This window comes from Diceros bicornis, chromosome 12, assembly GCF_020826845.1.
Source record: "Diceros bicornis minor isolate mBicDic1 chromosome 12, mDicBic1.mat.cur, whole genome shotgun sequence".
In the NCBI taxonomy this organism is placed as follows: domain Eukaryota; kingdom Metazoa; phylum Chordata; class Mammalia; order Perissodactyla; family Rhinocerotidae; genus Diceros; species Diceros bicornis.
In genome coordinates, this window is record NC_080751.1 from 65,717,291 (window position 1) to 65,736,323 (window position 19,033).

The 19,033-nt window shown below is 39.8% G+C and overlaps 1 protein-coding gene across 1 annotated transcript in view; it reads left to right on the forward strand.

Moving 5' to 3' along the window:
- The window catches only part of NBAS (NBAS subunit of NRZ tethering complex), a 328,999-nt gene that overhangs the window by 216,468 nt on the left and 93,498 nt on the right, over positions 1–19,033 (forward strand). The window contains exons 41-42 of the mRNA XM_058551762.1: positions 8,800–9,029; positions 13,396–13,506. Of these exons, the coding sequence (XP_058407745.1) occupies positions 8,800–9,029; positions 13,396–13,506 (341 nt within the window). The remainder of the gene's footprint in view (positions 1–8,799; positions 9,030–13,395; positions 13,507–19,033) is intronic.

Consider the following 19,033-nt stretch of genomic DNA (forward strand, 5'->3'; position numbering starts at 1 on the left):
ATGAAATAATTGAATTATGTGTGTGTTCATCAAATATTTATCAGGTGACTCTTTTATGCCAGGCAGTGTTCTAGAGCTTGGGGAAACAGTAGTGAACAAAGTATTTAAAACCCTTGCCCCTTTGGGACCTACATTTTATTGGGAAAGGGGCACCATAAACAAAATAAATAAATGAAACATATACTATGTTAGATGGTGATAAGACCTATAAAAACAAAAAGCAAAAGATAAGTGTGTGTCTCTGTGTGTGTGAAGAATACAATTTAAGCAGGCTCAGAGGAGGCCTCCAGTGAGAAGGGGACCTTTGAGTACAGACAAAAGGACAAGCGCAGCACCTTGCAGATGCGTAGGGGAAGAGCATTCAGACGGGACACAGCAGTAACAAAATGTTGAAGTGTCGTGGTGCCCGTCACGGGTACTGTGGTAATGTCTCACAGAGCATTTGAGATAGTATTGAAATTTTACTATATAAAATTCAGGGCATAGAAGAGTTGCTTGACTCCCAAGGAAAAAGATAGAAGTGCAGTCTGTGACCAGACTTCATTGTGATTGGGTAGGGTCTCTTCTCTCTGGCTAAGAAAGTGTCTGGAGGGGGTGTGACAGCAACAGTCAGCTTAGGGGCTTGTTTTTTTTTTTTTTTTTGAGGAAGATTGGCCCTGAGCTAACATCTGTTGCCAATCTTTCTCCTTTTTTCCTTTTTTCTCCCTGAAGCACCAGTAGATGTATGTCATAGTTGTACATCCTTTTAGTTGCTCTATGTGGGATCCTGCCTCAACATGGCTTGATGAGGCGTGCCTAGGTCTGCGCCCAGGATCCGAACTGGTGCACCCGGGGCCACCGAAGCAGAATGTGCAAACTTAACCGCTATGCCACCGGCCCAGCCCTTAGGGGCTTGTTTATAGGAGTTGTCAGTGAACAGTAGAAAGATCAGACTAACTCTGAAAAGGCATTGGCTGTCTTAAAGTACTTTTCAATATTCGTTCTGCCATTTGATCCTTTGAGCAATTTCATTTTGCAGAAGATAAGACTCAGAGAAATTTGGTTACTTACTCAGAGTGACTCTGGTAGAAAGTGACATCCTGTGACTCAGGGCTCCTGATTCCAGGTTTTATCTGCTTTTTGTACTTGGACATGCTGCTGCTCTAGCTTTGTTTCAGAAGAAGCTGGTTACTGTGTTTGGGACCTGAGTGATCTCTGGCATGCAGGTCTAAGGGATCATTCCAAGCAAGATGTTTTCTTGTGTTCTGCTGTGGCCACTGGGTAAAATCTAAACTCCTGTATATGGCAGGGAAGACCCTCAGTGAACTGGCTGGCTCTTCCTTAGCCCCCCAGCTGTGATCCTGACACTAGCTGTTTTGAAGTTTATGTTCTAGCTGCTCAGAATTTATATTTCTCTGAATTTAACATCCTTTTTCACACCTCTGAGCCTGTGCAGATGTAATCTCCCTGCCTGAAATACCCCCTTCTTCTTCCCACCATCAATAGATAAGTCTGAGCTCAAAGGAGCCCCCTGTGAAGCCCTCTCTGGCTCCTTAGCAGACGTCGGCCTCCTCCGTCTCTCACTGCTCTTGTATAGACGCCCTTTGGAGCAGTTCTTTTGGTGTATTGTGGCTAATGCACATCTGTCTGCTCTCATGTGGTGATCTTATTTGAGGACAGGAATCCCGTCTACCTCTGAATCCCTAGGACCTCACCCACTATGTAGATCCTCAGGACTTTTTATTGACATGTAAGTTCAGGAATCATTTCAACTGCTGAGTTAGGACAGCCTTCAGGCTTCAGTTTTGCAATTTTGAGCCCTGACTCTCTTGGATTTGAAGGAATCATGGATGGGCACAAGAGCTGGATGTTTTAAGTACGTAGGAGTCTTTGACTACCTAATGGCTCATTATTTGAGTCTTTTCAGCATCTTCCTCTGCATAAAATAGCACTATTGACTTTGGAATTAAATATGACAAACTCCTGATGAATCATCGTGGAAATTGAAATCAAAGTGGTTTCAATTTGTTGCCTACACATAATAACACTCAGTGAAGCTTAGCGTTCACTCAGTTGTCAGTTCAGCTTGTTTCTATTTCCACGGTCTTTTCACACTTTCTCTTTCCACCCACTGTAGTTCTGAGCTACGGGAATGATAAATTTAGGTAGATTACTAGGTTTGAATAAAAGTATTGATATAATTTGTGGGGTTATTTCTGATAAAAGCCCTGTGCATCTTGATGGGAAGCACCATCCTGAGCCAGCCGACGGAGGCTCCTGGAACTCAGCAGCTCCCCTAAACGATCTTTGGAGCAGTCCACCTTGCCTTCATTTTTCTTTTTAGTGATATATAATGATGATTGGCAAATGATCAATTGGAGAGAATTTCTTCTTCTAGTATTTGTCCTAATTAACTTGTTTTTATGTTTAAAAGCAATAATACATGCATGGCTAAAAAATTCAAATGGTGAAAATGGTATACAATAAAAAGTCAGTGTTTCATTTTGTATCCTTCCAGAAATAGTTTATGGATATACATATTTATATAACAGTTTTTTATACAAATGTGAGTAAACTATACATTGTTCTATACCTTGATCTTTTTTCACTTGTATCTTACTTTTATAATTTTTGTAAATGCATCTTGAAGTGTAGTCTTTCTAGCATTCTTTTGAAAAAGTTTCAGAAGATAAAATCAGTTAAAAATGGAAACTTGTCTTTTAGTTTTATATGCTAGAGAAGCAAACCCAGCAGGGGATGAAATTGAAAACTTTATGGTAAACTATTTCTAAAATGTGTTTTTTTAAGCTACTAATTGAAAATACTAAGTAGAAAATTATCTCAAGCAAATCACAACCCTACAGGGGAAACACACCACCTGTTTAAAACTTTCCAAACAGTATTACCAAGAAATGGAGGCTACTAAACCAGAATGGATTTATTACCTTTACTAGTAAGCAGTAGATTAAGTCGTGGAGCATTTGGTTGTCATGAATATTTATGCATATTTTGTTTTTACAAGGACTTTACTATATTATTTAAAGAAATCATATTTTATTCACCGCCCCCCCCAAGAACTGCCAAGTTTTGGGAGGAAAAAAAATAGAATAATTTAACTCAACACACTTTCTTTTTTAAATTTTTATGTTATTAGTCTTTGCAGCCTGTGATGTTTTGCAATATCAATTTGAATACTGAATATGAAAGATTTTGGAACTACCTAAAAAGGCCTTCAGAACTTCTTAGAGGCTAAAAGCCTTCATAGTCATGGATCATGTCATTGAAACGGAGTGGGAAGAAGCGGGAGAGAGGTTTGAATGTACTCTACACAAAAAACTTAGAGATTTTAGGTGTGAGGCTACTAGGTGAGGGGCCAGAAGGCTTAACTCACTGCCTTGCTGCAAGACGACAGCCAAAGATTCCTGAAGTGCAGATAGACATCTATAAAACAGCAACAGCAGTCTCCCGTGCACATCACTGGATTGGATGAGGGTCAAATGAAATTCACGTGAAAATACTTTAGAAACTTTATTGTTATACACTTGTGGGGGTGAATGAATATAGGTATGAAATGATGTGTTGGAGTGAGTAGAGGATGCTCTGGAATATTTTGAAAGAAATTGTGATAAGCTCAGGGGAAGAATTCTTATTAAAATTTAAATCAGATATTGGAAAGAATCATGACCAGTGAAGTTCCTTGAGGAAGGGTTAGAAAGTAGTAGTGATAATGATAAGAAAATAATTTGTGTAGAGGGCTAGAACTTACAACATGCTCCTCCCTCTAGTTTCATTTAATCTTTATGAAGACACTATAAAGAAGAAATTGCTTCAATTTTAATAATGGAAACCCTGAAGCTAAGGAAGGAAGAAACAGTAATGCAGGTTCTTTCATGCCAGGTCATATGTTTTCTCCCCAGAACTAATTTTCCTTTTTCTTGGAAGCCTTTGTGAATTCTCTTCTCAATATTATTTTTTACACAATAAATTGAAGTATTGAAAATCTTCCTGTACACTTAACAAATATTTGATGATCCATAACTTGAAGACACTTAGAAACTTATCATCAAGGAATTAATAGAATGCCCCTATTCACTACTTTATTAGGACAGAATTTTAAAAGGAAGTATATTTATATCAAGGAGTTGAACAGGAAATAATATTCTTGCTCATGATTCTAAAACTCTCTTTGTTAACATTAGAGAAGAAAAAATGAAAGGCTTAGAAATACAACTCAAATCAGATATCTAGTTGAATACCTACCTTTATGTGTCCTCTCTGGTCATTTGTATTTATACACGTGTGTGTATATGTATAAAAGGGATGAGAGGAAGAATATGTGTGAAAAAAAGTCAATGTGGATATAATGTAGAGTGACAGCATTGAATCTCTGTCATTGAAAATTGATCATTTGTAAAAGGACTCTAATGCCAAGTCTTTTTAACATTTGGTAGGAGCTTTGTATACACTGGTCTCATTAAGACCCTTATAATTTTAAGAGATACCTCTCCCTGCATACCAAATATAAAAGGATGGTTCTTGGGAGGCATTATGCTTGGGAGTCATAGCGCCACTCTGCCACTTACCCCAAATGGCCTTAGTCAAGTCATTCACCTCCTCACGTATCTGTAAAATAGAAGATACTAGTAGACGCCTGTCCCATAGGATTGTTAGTATTAAATGAGATTCGGTTCATGTAGGTTTAGCACTGTGCCTGGTTCATACTGAAGACTGAAATATTAGATATTAGTTCTTAAATATTTCTTAGAAAGGTGAACATATTTGATGTACAAAGAATATGAAATAAAAATTATTCACAGAGGGGCTAGACAATTTCTACTTTGTAAAGGAAAAGAGATTCAAGTTGTTTAAACTGCGTAGGAATCTGTTGTCCATAACTTGTTGCTCTGAAATTATAATTTTAACGAAGAAATCTGTTCTGAATATTTAGTGGAGGTATAAAGGAGATGAGATGTAGAACTTCCCCAATTCCACACCTGGAGGGATTTATAAGGGTTTATTTTATTTTCGTGTTTGAATTCTTATATGTTCATAGGATTTTAGTCCTAGAAAGGTGATCATCTGGTGATGCTCCTTTGTTTTACATCTGAAGAAACTGAACCCCAAGAGTCAAGAGAGGGGATTAATTGCTCCCTCTGTGGAGTTCCCAGCATTCTGGGTGTGTGATTCTATAATGGTGCTTATATTCACATGCCTTCTGTGAATTGTTTATGTATACATCTTTGTTAATCACTAGTTTTTAATTCCTTGTGAGTAAGCTCTGGGTCCAATTTGCTTTTGTATAGTAATGGAGAAAAGAGTGCTTTAAAATACCTCTCTTTATTGGTGCCTCACAACAAACCGTGAGGAGGGTGTGCTTATTGACTCTTTTATAGGTGAGGAAACAGAGATATGAAGTAACTTGCCCCAAGTTGCTTCTCTGCTAAGTAAGGGAGCTGGAATATAAACTAGTACTACTGACTAAAAGCCACTACTACTGTTCAGTGTGTCTCCCTTTTACCCCAGACCTGATTTGTGCAAGACTCCACTGTGCTCTGGAAAAGACAAATTCACGAAGTACACATGATTTCTGCCATCCAGAAGCTATAATTTAATATTTATAAGAAAATGCTGTGTAAATTATATTATATAATAGAGGTACAGTTAAAGTGTGTTTGCCTTTGAGTAAATTCCATAATCACTTTCATTTTTGGAGCCCCTACTCCATGCCAGGCCCTGGTTTGTGTATTTTATATATATTGTCTCTTAGGCTTCTCAAAGCCATGCAAAGCTACATATCATTATTGCCATTTTATAAATGAGACAATCAAGTTCATAGTTGTTAAGTCACTTGTACAAGGTCATCCAGTTAGTAACTTCTGCGTGTCCATGCGTATTTCACTATGCTATCATTGTTTTCATTGGCAAAAGGAGAGAATAGATTCTTTTTGCCACATATGAAAATGAAGGTTGTACATGGAAACTTGAAACTTTCTGTAGGATGAAGAAAATCCTATCTAAATGTTAGTAATTATACTTATTATTGCTATGTGCTACCATTTTGGAGCTTTACTCTCTATCTGGTCTTGGGATTTGTTTCATAAATAGTATAAAATACAAAGAGAACAGAAATGAGGAGGTGTTATACTATTGAGGTCAACAGCAAAGTTTGTAAGCTACTCTCCCGGTACAGATACCAAATCCTTGAGATGCCAGAAAACAAAAAGTAAAAAATGAATGTGGAGCAAAAACTGTGAGAAATCCTTGGGAGAATGAAGGTGGTTGATTCCGTGAGTAGGGAGTGGGAAACAATAGCCTGGTAGAGAGGGGCACACAGAGAGAGGCTGGATGGTTATAGCCTCTTCTTCAAAGTGCATTGGGCAATTTCAGGCTGAGGGCTTTAGTCTGAAACTACAGGGTCAGAGTATATATGAAAAAAGCCTTCTTTGTTGTTTCGGTGAACATGGGTCTGCTGATGGAGTGCAAAACTGGGGCACAAACAGCTCCGTGAAAGAACAACTACAGAAGAGCTCTCCGGCCCCCCTGAAATCCTGATTGTTGGACATTTGCTCTCACTTGCTCTACTTCTAGGCAGAAAAGTGCTAACCAGATGAGGCATGAGAAGAGCAGGCACCAGCAGTGCACATGCAGGATGCAGAGCAGGTATAGATGGGCTGGCTGGCCCCTGAGCAGCATCCCCATACCAGATAACTTCAGAGGTGGCTTTGCCCGTGGTAAAGCGATTCAGGGTGGTGCCTCAGTGGCTTCAGTCAATAAGTAGAAAGGGGGTTGAGTTAAATGTCAGCTGTAGAAGCACTAAGAAGGGAGGCGTGGGATTCCTTTTTTGCCTAAATCCATTGCCAGAAATACTGTCCATTTGCAGCTGATTCCTAAATCACTTCTAATTGCAATTAGATTTGCTTTATTCACTCCATCTTTCTATTTGGTCTTAGCCACCTAGGCCTTAGCACATACTCTGCTCTTTCCTGGAATTTGCCTCCCTATTTTTTGCTGGCCTTTTTACTACTGATACCTGAGTAGTTAGCCTGGGCATTAACTCTTCCAAGAAGACTTCTTGAGACTTGCCCAAGTCCCACACCTCTGTACTCTCATAGCACCCTGTGCTTACCAGTATCACATCATTTTACATTTGTTTGCTTGATTGTCTTTCCTAATAGACTGCATTCTTGAAAGGGAAGGTCACATCTTTTTAGTACATCACCTGGTACCTAAGAGGTGCACAAAAAATATTTGTTGAATGAAAGCTGGTCTTATAGCTTACTTTGAAGAGTTACTTTTCTTTTCTTTTTTTTTTTTTACAGTTTTATTTATTTATTTTTTTGTGAGGAAGATCAGCCCTGAGCTAACATCCATGCTAATCCTCCTCTTTTTGCTGAGGAAGACTGGCTCTGAGCTAACATCTATTGCCAATCCTCCTCCATTTTTTTTCCCCCCGCCCAAAGCCCCAGTAGATAGTTATATGTCATAGTTGCACATCCTTCTAGTTGCTGTATGTGGGACGCGGCCTCAGCATGGCTGGAGAACTGGTGCGTTGTGCGTGCCCAGGATCTGAACCCGGGCCGCCAGTAGCAGAGTGCACGCACTTAACCACTAAGCCACGGGGCCGGCCCCTGAAGAGTTACTTTTCAAACCCAAGTCTTTTGACTTGAGACACATATCTATGGTTTTTGAGAATAGGCCTCAGTGTATGCATAGAAGTAGGGAAAAAAATTAAGTATAAAAGGTTGATTTTTTTCTCAAATCCACCTGCTGGAATCCAAGAAGATTTCTTTAATTGGTTTTTATCTGTACTCCCAGATTGTTCCTTAATAGGATCAAGAGCGAGAATGTCAGGCTAGGTTTGGTAATATAGACTCGACGTTGACAAATCTCCTGTGTAGCTCAGAATAATGGCTTATACGTTAGAAATGCTGACAGCTTACTATAATTAGGTACATTTCTGAGAACCAAAGGTAGATTCTGGAGTTATTTCCTAATTTGTTTATATTAAAATATATACCATGTCTTCCCAATAATTGGGTGTGATTGAGTTACTGTTGTTCAAGTATTAGGCTCTCTGTTAAGTAATTCCAAAATCATGGCTGAGCTGCTATTGCTTTGTTGACACCCAGACCAATTTTAATATAAATAAATGTGGCCATTTAATCATTTATTTTGGGTTCTGAGTTTTGTTCTATTTGAATAGTTTTATTGTTGTTAGAGAAGTGGCTAAGAATTATAGAACAGTATCCCATTGAGCCCCAAATTGAGCAGAGTAAAAATTGTTTGGATGCTTTCTTATGCAACTAGAAGTGTTTATGACTTCAGGAACAGGGATGGATTTTTTTCCCTAACTTACCCCCAAAGAACACACACTTCTACTTAGCTGTCTAGGCATTTATAGTGGGATTGTTGAACTGCAACCTCGTTATTGAGAGCACTTAGATGATGGTCCAAAGAAAATTTATCCAGGGGCAATGATGACGAAAATTACTTCCAGGGTGAATTATTACAAATGATCAGGTAATTGAGGAACAAATCTGATATAGGACGATGGTAGTTGAAAAAGCAAGCGTATATTATTTTTTAAGTTAGTGGAGATTTTTGAAGTTGAAGAACAGAGCAGGAGTCCAGAAAACTGCTTCTAGACTCAGTTCTGTGTCCTGCCTTTGTGGTCTGCAAAATGTGCCACCTCTGCAGCTGACTTCTCAGGGTGGTTGTGAGCCTTGATTAAATGGCAACAGTGCGAAGGGCCAAACAGGTGCCCAGTGGACATGGTCTTCTTGTTGTTACTCTTTTTTTTGTTATTGTCTTTACCTACAGGCTGATCCTAAAGAGCTAATCAAGATGGTCACCAGGCACGTGACTCGATGCGGACGTGAAGCCTGGCCCGAGGATCTTGCTTCCCTGACTAAGCAGCTGCACCACTACAACGAGCGTCTGCTGGACTTCACTCAGGCTCGCATCCTTCAGGGCCTGCGGAAGGGGGTGGATGTGCAGCGGTTTACTGCAGACGACCAGTATAAGAGGGAAACTATCCTTGGTCTGGCAGAGTAAGGGATGCCTTTGTCTCGTAAAGGGATGGGTTTAAAGTTGAATTATCAGGACTGTTAATCACAGTCCTTTGAAGATTTACGTTCATGGTTACTACAAACAGGGCTTCCGCTACTTCTTCCGATTGTGTGAGGAGTGTGTGTGTCTTCCCCAATGGATCAGTAGATGCAAACAATGTTTTGAGCCCGTGGATTTAAATAGTAAGGACAGGATTTATTTTAAAAAAAAGTTTCCCATGATTTTGATATCCCAATACCAAGATTATTACCGTGTTAGAGGTGAATAGGGTATGATCAGGGGTGAAAAATGTGAAGCTTATTATAGAAATTTAAAAGCAAGATTACCTTTTATTCCTGGCTGGAAATCGCACTTTTCAAACTACATGGCAGTTTAATTTCTTCACTATGTTAAAAATTAGATACAGTTGACCTAATACCAGAGGAAGGACCCAGTGTTGTGGGTTCAGGGCACCTTTATCTGTCCTGGATTTCTAGAGAAAGAAGAGCTAACTGGCTCTAGCAGTCTCTTGTCAGAGGCCTGTAGCAGCTGTCACGTTTTCCCCTTCGCTTACCCCTTTGAAGAGAAGAGCAAGCCCTGTGTGAGATGGCAGTGCCGTGCAAGGCCCAGCGAGAAGATTTCCTTTCTTGGTATAGAATTCCCCTGGGTTGTAATACTGGTCTCCAGTTTTTTAGATCCAGTGAGTTCAGATCAAATGAGAATTACTTACATGTCGGGAGGTGGGATAGTGGGAAAAAAAAAAAAAACAAATACAAAAAAGAAGAACGTGGGAAAGTATGTTCACCCACAATGGTTATTATTATTAAGTAGAGGTTTTTTGTTGTTGTTGTTGTGTTTTTTTCGTCAGGAAGGCTAGCCCTGAGCTAACATCTGCTGCCAATCCTCCTCCTTTTGCTGAGGAAGATTGGCCCTGGGCAACATCCATGCCCATCTTCCTCTACTTTATATGTGGGACGCCTGCCACAGCATAGCTTGATAAGCGGTGTGTAGGTCCACGCCGGGGATCCGAACCCACGAACCCCAGGCTGCAGAAGTGGAGCGTGCAAACCCAACCACTGCGCCACTGGGCTGGCCTCGAGGTGTTTTGTTTTTAACACCACAATTTGTGGAGTGCTTACCATGGGCAAGGAACTGTGTTAGGTGCTCTATAAAGTTTATTTTATAAACATCTTTTAATCCTCAAAGATAACCCTATGACATACATGTTGTTATCCCTGTTTTATAGCTGAAGAAAGTGAGGCTTAGGGATATTAAGGAACTGGCCCAAGTTTACCTAGGTGATGAGGATCACAGCTCAGATTTTAACCTTGATCTGTCGCATATCGAAGCCGTTGCATCTTCACCACAACACCATGTGCCCTCCCCTACACTGCTTGATTGCATCCTCAAGGAAGCATTGGCATGCAATTCAGTCTAAGCTTCCTGCCTTTGAAACTAAGGTTCAGTTGTGCCTAGATTTAATGGTTATTCCTCTCTCCTGATAAGTTTCTTTAAAATAACAAAGATAGTCCTGGTATGTGCTATTTTTCAGCATTATTATTTAAATCTTTAAGAAAGTGGCAAAGTAGCCTTGGTATTCTGTAAGAATTTCATATTAGCCTGGGCTTCTTTCCTTCTACAAGATACCCCAAATTCTCTTTAGAGTAAGGCAGGAAAGAGAGAGATCAAAGAAAGATAGTAGGAACAGCCTATAGCGAGATTCAGTTAAGAAGGGAAATATGAGTATCTTTTCTCTTGCCCTCTGTTCTCCTGGAGGTGCATAATTTCATAGAGTCATTTAATGTCCAACTTGAAAGTAACTGAAGAGATCATTTAATCTAGCCTCCTCACTTTTGGAAGAGGAACCTGAGGACCAGAGAGCTCGGAAGAGTTGTTCAAGCTAACACAGCCAGGAGTTGAGCCTGGGCCTCGTATTTCCAAGTGCAGTAGGCTTTTCCTTTGGGCATTTGGTGATCCTCGGTGCCATGCTTCTGATTTCTTAGAAGAGGGTTATTGTGCAGAATAAAAGTTTACAAGGTAAGGCATGTAAACTTTGACATTTTGCTAGGGTTTTTGTCCTTTATTTTCTTTTTTAAGTATCTGGCTAGCATATGCTATTTGAAGTATATCCTGGAGGACAAATACATGCTTTTGATAAATATATAATAGAATCTTCTCCACAATCTGTTGCTTAGAAAAATAGAACAGTCTTTGGATGGCTTATTTAAAATGTCTCCAAATGTCCATGGGTTTTCTGCGTTAGTAGTACTGTTTGGAGATGGGATTTTAGTGTCTTACATACAAGAATTGTTGAAGGACGTACTTCCTCCTGTTTTGCAGCTCTACCTTCAGTTGTACACAACATGACCATTCTTTCTTTGTTAATCATATATTCGTTTTAATGGCAGTTTTCTGTAAGTGCATTATATCTGTCCTTTATTGTCTGTATATCTTAGATAATACATTCTCGACGGTTAGTCAGGGTAACTTTGAAGAGGGCATAACATAGTTTGGTTTCTTCCCACCTTTATCAAGTGATAAAGATATCAATACTTAATGAGCATGTACTTGGTGTCAGGCAATATGCTAGTCTCTTGTAATAGAAAGGATGAATTGCTAATGGTCCCCTTTCTCAGGAATTCTCCTTCCATCGTGTGGAGGTAGATATTCAATAAATACTTTAAGAAATAATTTTAAATTGACAATAACCTAATAATCCATGTGTTGACAGACTTAATCCAACCATTGGCCTCTTTTGTATAGTCCATGAGCAAAGAATGGTTTTTACATTTTTAAAAGTTTGTGGAAAAACAATAAAAAGAAGAACATGCTGCAGAGACCATATGGCAGCAAAGCCTAAAAGATTTACTATCTGGCCCTTTACAGAAAACATTTGCCAGCCCACGTCTAATCAAACATATAAATATCCTAGTTTCCTTAGCTAGGGTAAATATAGTCTTAGCAGTATTACTTAATAATAACATATTTCATTCCTGCGTCTGTGATTTTGCCCACCATTCTTCCAAGAATTCCATCGTACAGTTCTCTACTTCTGAGAAATAGAGATCCGGCAATAGTCTCTCCAAAATGGCCTCAATATGGGTGCTCTGGACCAGAATTCCTTATATGCCTAGAGATTCTCAAAGCTGGTCATGCCATTCCCTGGTTTAAACCTTCCGCTGGCTCTCCATTGCCTATAGGATAAAGTACAGGTCCTGTAGCAGCCTGAGGACCCTGTACATTCCTAATTGTGACCCCTCTTTCTACCTTCTCTGTCAGAAGGCCATCTGTCTCTTCTCCCTCTTTACGACCTCTGCTTAGTTAATGGTTGTTTATCCTTCAGTCTTCAGCTCCAACTGGTCATTCTCTCATCTCTATTCTCACAGTATTTTGTAGTCTTCTCTTTTAGGATTGCCACCATTGTATTTAATTACTAGTTCACATTTCATATTCTCCACTAGACTGTGTGGAGTTCTGTGAGTTCCTCAAGAAATGTCTTGTTTGTTTTTATATCCTAAGCAGCTAGCACAATACCTGGCACAGTATAGAAAATATAAAAGTTTGTTGAGTGACTAACTGTGCTTTCTCAAAATATCTACCCATAAGGCAGGGATGCATTTCCTTTGCACTATTTTTTTTTTTTTTTTTTTTTGTGAGGAGGACCAGCCCTGAGCTAACATCCGATGCCAATCCTCCTCTTTTTTGCTGAGGAAGACTAGCCCTGGGCTAACATTCATGCCCATCTTCCTCTACTTTATATGGGACGCCGCCACAGCATGGCTTAACAAGCAGTGCGTCGGTACATGCCCGGGATCTGAACCAGCGAACCCCAGGCCACCACAGCAGAGCGTTCACACTTAACCTCTTGCGCCACCGGGCCGGCCCCTCCTTCATGCTGTTTTTGACTATAGGCTCTAGTGTCTAGACCAGAATTTTTTTCACCTCAGTACATTTTGGCCTGGAGAATTCTTTGTTGTGGGAGGGCTGTTCTGTGCATTGTAGGGTGTTCATCAGCATCCCTGATCTCTACTCACTAGATGCCAGTAGCACTGTCCTCCTCCTCTCCCACTGTGACAATCAAGAATGTCTCCAGACATTGTCAAATGTCCCCTGGGGGACAAAATCACCCTCAGTTGAGAACCACTGGTCTAGGCAATTCCTTGGTCAATTTCAATGTACCACAGTGAAAAAGGAGCATTAAAATTCCTTAGAAGTACTTTTCCTGAATTACTGTGAAATGTCTTATTAAGGACCGTGCTGACTGCACCCCTCTCAGCTGGAGAGCAATCCTAAAGAACATTTTCTTTGCTGATTAAGGTAATGTGTTTCTTTCTCTCCCTTCCCTTTGGCTGATGGACATTCTTGAAGAACACTTGAGGAAAACGTCTACAGCATTGCCCTTTCTCTGGCACAGCGTTACAGTGTCTCCCGTTGGGAAGTTTTTATGACCCATTTGGAGTTCCTATTCACTGACAGCGGGTAAGCACACAATTCTTGTGTAAGTTTATTTTCATGTCTTTCTCTTCAGAGTCTATCTTAGAAGAATCTTGAAGTTGTAAAGTACAATTTCATTTTTCCTTTTGAGCTATACTAGACCAGCAGTATCTTGGTGCCTTCTCTCTTTATACATCTCTGATACACCAATATCCTAACAATAGTCTATTAGTTTTTGTTTTTAGTAATAATAGTGCTGAGTTAGATACTTTAATATTCATTCATTTGTTCAAAGGCTTTTTTTGAGAATCTGTTGTGCACTAGGCACAGTGTTAGGTACTAGGGTTACAGTAGTGAGCAAAAGCAGGCATCCCAGCTGTCTTGGAACTTATAGTCTAGTGTGGGAGACAGGTTATAATTGAATATGACATAAGCAAATGTGAAATTAAAATTGTGAAAAGGACTGTTAAGAGAGCCCAATTAGGAGATTTGGCATAGTTAGTGAAGGCTCTTCTGAGGAAATAACGCTTGAGCTGAGACCTAAATATTGAGTCAAAATTAACTACACTACAAAGAGATGGGAACCATTTTCTAGGGAGACAAAACAGTTAAGTGAAGAGCCCTTTGACAGGAAGGAACATGATGAATCTGAGGACCTATCAGATGGACAGTGTGGTGAGGCCCGGAAGTGTCTGGGGAGCACGGTATGAGATGGGGCTGCAGAGAAGCCTAGAATCCAGAAAATGCAACAAGACTGAGCAGGCCCTATCAAGGGCCATGGGCTTTTTCCTAAGAGTAGTAGGAAGCTCTTGAAGGATTTTGGCAAGGAGAGGGAGATAATATGATCTGATTTGCGTTTTGATAAGATCGCTTTGGCTAGCATGTTGAGAAAAGACTTTAGGGAGGCCAGTATAGACATATAAAGACCAGTTAGGGAGCTATTGTAGTAATAGACTGCGTGATATGTGACCATAGCTTGTAGTAGAGTTTGGAAAGTACAGAAGGAGAGGTGAGAATGGGTTTCAGAGATACCTAGAAGGTGAAACAGATAGTAGTAAATAAATTAATTCATAAGAATAAACAAGATCCATTTTCCAGTTCCTTTAGGTGCATTGTTAGATTGTTTATTTGAGATTTTTCTTGTTTGTTGAGATAGGCCTGTATCGCTATAAACTTTCCTCTTAGAACCGCTTTTGCTGTATCCCATAAATTCTGGCATGTTGTATTTTCATTTTCATTTGTCTCCAGGTATTTTTTGATTTCTTCTTTGATTTCTTCATTAACCCAGAGGGGAAAGGGGGAGGGAGGAGGGTGAAAGGGATAATTCGGTACATGTGTGTGGTGATGGGTTGTAATTAGTATTTTGGTGGTGAACATGATGTAATCTATGCAGAAATAGAAGTACAATGATGTACACCTGAAATTTTTACAATGTCATAAACCAATGTTACTGCAATAAACAAAAATTAAAAAAAATAAATAAAATTATGTGAGCTTTAAGTACAAATCAAAAAAAAAAAAAAAAGAATAAACAAGATATGAAGGTGAGTGAAAGGAGAAGGGTCAAGAAGTCAAGAATCATCTTCAGGGTCCAGCCTGGTGGCGCAAGTGGTTAAGTGCACGAGCTCTGCTGCAGCGGCCCAGGGTTCGCTGGTTGGGATCCCGGGCACGCACCGACACACTGCTTGTCAGGCCATGCTGTGGCAGGTGTCCCATATAAAGTGGAGGAAGATGAGCATGGATGTTAGCCCAGGGCCAGTCTTCCTCAGCAAAAAAGAGGAGGATTGGCAGATGTTAGTTCAGGGCTGATCTTCCTCACAAAAAAAAAAAAAAAGAATCATCTTCAGGATTGTACTTGGTCCCCCTGTTGGATGGTGACATCATTCACTGAGACAGGGAACACTAGTTAAGGACAAGGTATTTTGAGAGGAGGGTGAGAAAAAGGCAAGAGAATAGAGAAGTTACACACATTGAAATGCCCAAGAGGAAAGGTCAAGTGGGCAGTGGATCTCGTAGATCTAGAATTCACAGGAGAAAATGGAGCTGGAAACGCTCATTTGGGAGTCACAGACACACAGATGACAAACAAGCAAACTGTTGTGGGTGTGCTTTGGGATAGAATATAGACTGAGAAAGGAGAAAGACTTAAGACAGACCTCGAGGACCTTTCACAATTAATGTAGAGGAAGAGCTGCCAGCAAAAGGGCCAAAAACAGAGCACCAAAGAGAGGCAGAAGGCAAAACAAGGGAATCTCGTGCTGGGGAAGCTGTGGGAAGAAAGAGTGTAAAGCAGGGGAGAGAGTGTTGAATGGGGTCAAATCCTGCTGAACGGTCAAGAAATGCTTATAATTTAGCATCTTTAATTTTTATTAATCACTTTGAAATTTTAACATCTACATTTTAAGTATTTATGGACTCACTTTATGGGTGATAGTGCTATCTATGATAAATATTGCACTGACTTCACCATTTTTGAGGCACAGTAATATGTTCAAATAAATGTTTCTTATGATATGCATGTTGGAATCTTAAAAAATATCGACATTTTATTAAATATCTTTTTCCTTTCATTGACTGTTACATAAAAGGATGTCGTATCTGTACAAACAAGATGCTTCGTTGGTCTCTGAATATATTATAAATTATCAGGCAATTGAGTAATGTGCAAGCCTGTTCACGGCATATCGTTATACCTGATAGCAGTGTGATTATGCAGATGCACAGCAATTACTAAAGCAGGAAATCATTACCTCCTGGCCTCCTTGCTTGTGAGAGACAAAACACCTCATATTGATTCGGAACGCGGCGTTGGTGCTCCCTGGTCTTTACTTAAACGACTGTAGTTTGCCTTACTATTTAATCAAACTTGGTAACACAGGTATTAGAAATCAGCTTTGTTAATACAATAGAAACTGCCCAACATTTACTTGTTGAGTCACTGCCAATGGGAAGTTAATAGGTCAGAATTACAAGGAAAATAATGGTCTTTGCCTTAGGTTTTTGTTTTACTATTCCTTTAAAAAGTCATTTTCCTCCCAGAGTTGATTTCCCTATAATTTTACATTCTTGCAAGAGCGAGTTATAGCTGTGGGGGGGGGGGGGAAGTGGTGAATAAACTATAGCACATTTACCTTTTTCTGAATTGAAACAGAAGATACACAGAATCTATGCCTGAGGGTTGCTGTTGCTCATAGTCAAGCTTGTGTCCAGTATGCCACATTGTAAAGAATTCTAACTTCTGGCCTTCTGTTCCATCTCCTCCTCCCTTAAAGAAGCCTGAATTGGTTGAGGAGTTAGTGTGAGAATAGTTAGTGTACGGAAAGAGAATTTAAGGTAACTTTGCTTATTAAAAGTATGTCATAATATTGAAAATTAAGATAAATAAAAATTCAAGACCAGGAAAAATCCATGTTAGAGTAGGAGAGTTGGATATAGATATTCAAGTCATGGGTCTATTAATACTGAGCCATATGTTTGGTTTTGATTTTTCTTTTGGCCTAAGGGGAAAAGAGATCATGACCGAGACTGTGATTTGCATTGTGCATAAAAAGAAGTCTACCAATCCTAAAAATGCAAGAACCAATTACTAGCATTTACCAAAATGAAAGCAGTTCCTTCCATATGTCTGCAACTTACCTTTCCCTATTGTGATCCTTAGGGCCACTCTTGCCCAAAATAGTCAGAGCCCCTGACACTGGCACAAAATGTAAGCTAGAAGATCCATTTTGGCCTGTTTCTGTCCAGTGGAAAGTGCTCATGCTTTGAATCATGCAAATCTGGATTCAAACTCGGGCTCTGTGACTTCCTGCTAATGTGCTCTTGGTAGACAAGGTGTTTTATCCCTCTTTGCCAAAATTTCCTTCTCTGTGAAATGAGTATTCTTATTCTATTTTGCAGAACTGCTGTGAGATTGAAGAGATTTATATAAAAGACCTGACCTGTAGTAGGTACTCAAAAAAAGAGTAACTGCTATTGTTAATTCTGAAAACAGGCCAGATTTACTGAATCCATCCTGTGACCACTGTTAGCCCAGTATTGCACATCTGATTTTTGAACAATTATTTTTGAAGCCAATATGGATATCAATTGTAAGGTATCTGCTGTGTGAGAAGTAAATGAAATGACATAGTGCTTAGCGTATAATAAACACTCAATAAATGATGCCTGTTACTATTTCTGTGCTGTGGTGTCTCTTAAAATATTTCTTTTCTTTCCTTTTTTTTTTTTTTGTGAGGAAGATCAGCCCTGAGCTAACATCTGTGCCAATCCTCCTCTTTTTGCTGAGGAAGACTGGCTCTGAGCTAACATCTATTGCCAATCCTCCTCCTTTTTTTTCCCCAAAGCCCCAGTAGATAATTGTATGTCATAGTTGCACATCCTTCTAGTTGCTGCATGTGGGACGCGGCCTCAGCATGGCGGGAGAAGCGGTGCGTCGGTGCGCGCCTGGGATCCAAACCCGGGCCGCCAGTAGCGGAGCGCGCGCACTTAACCGCTAAGCCACGGGGCTGGCCCTGAAATATTTCTTCTTAGAGAGGTAATAATATGAGACTGCATAAACCAGTCAGAATTGAGATTTTATGAGAAATTAAAAGGCTTACGTGGTCAGAGTTGTTCTTATGGAGGAGATGAAGCCTGTTCCCATAGCCTTCCATGTCACCACTCTGTTCATGTAAAACGCTCTGCAGAGGAACTCACCATGACAAGAGATAGACTCTGAGATACTCATTATTGATCCTCTCATCAACTGTCTAGGTGACCTTGAAGAGTTAAATTCCATTTTTCAGTTTACAAAGACACTTGGCTAAAATGTTGGCAAAACTGAAAAATGCCATGATCACGTTGACTGCGTTTTCCCTGTGTAATCACATATTCAGCTGTCAGGCCGCACTACAGATCAAGTCTTCCACATCAAGTTCGTTCTGAGGCAGTTGTGTGGTAAATACCTTGGACTGTTTCCCTCAGGGAGGAGTAGTTGTAACTTAGAGGGTAGAATTGTCTCTTTCCACAGGAATCAGTGGTGGAGCCCTGTTCACCCATGACCACAGTCATTAACTGGATTCGTAGATCTTCAACTTTTAGGATTAGTCTTTGGGGAAAATGCCTGGAAGTTACTGCCTCTGAACTGTGAGAGCCCCTATCCCATCCCTTTGCTCTCTCTCCTGCCTTTCCCAACAGCCCTCTCCCTTCTCCCACTTCCACTGGCCTTCTTCCTCGTCCGTTCTAAGTATTGCTTTCAGTCAGCTGTGGAATTGTATTATCAATCGCAGATTGAGTAAAGAAAAATGCGTTTAAATAAATGTGTTTTCCTATACGAATTTAAGTCCTTTCAATACATGCTGTTCTTGAATTACATTTTTGGGTGATTGACAACTTGAAGCCATTACAGAACAGCTTAATCATGGGATTAGTACTAATAATTTATTCCTTCTGCCTTGGGTACAACTAATGCTAGTTTTTTCCTGCAGTTAATCTCTGAAAGTTAAATATGCACTATATATGCACTTGTATATATATCGGCTGTTACATATTTTATAGCTAAAACTTGTATCAAGTAAAAGCACTTAAACAGTTT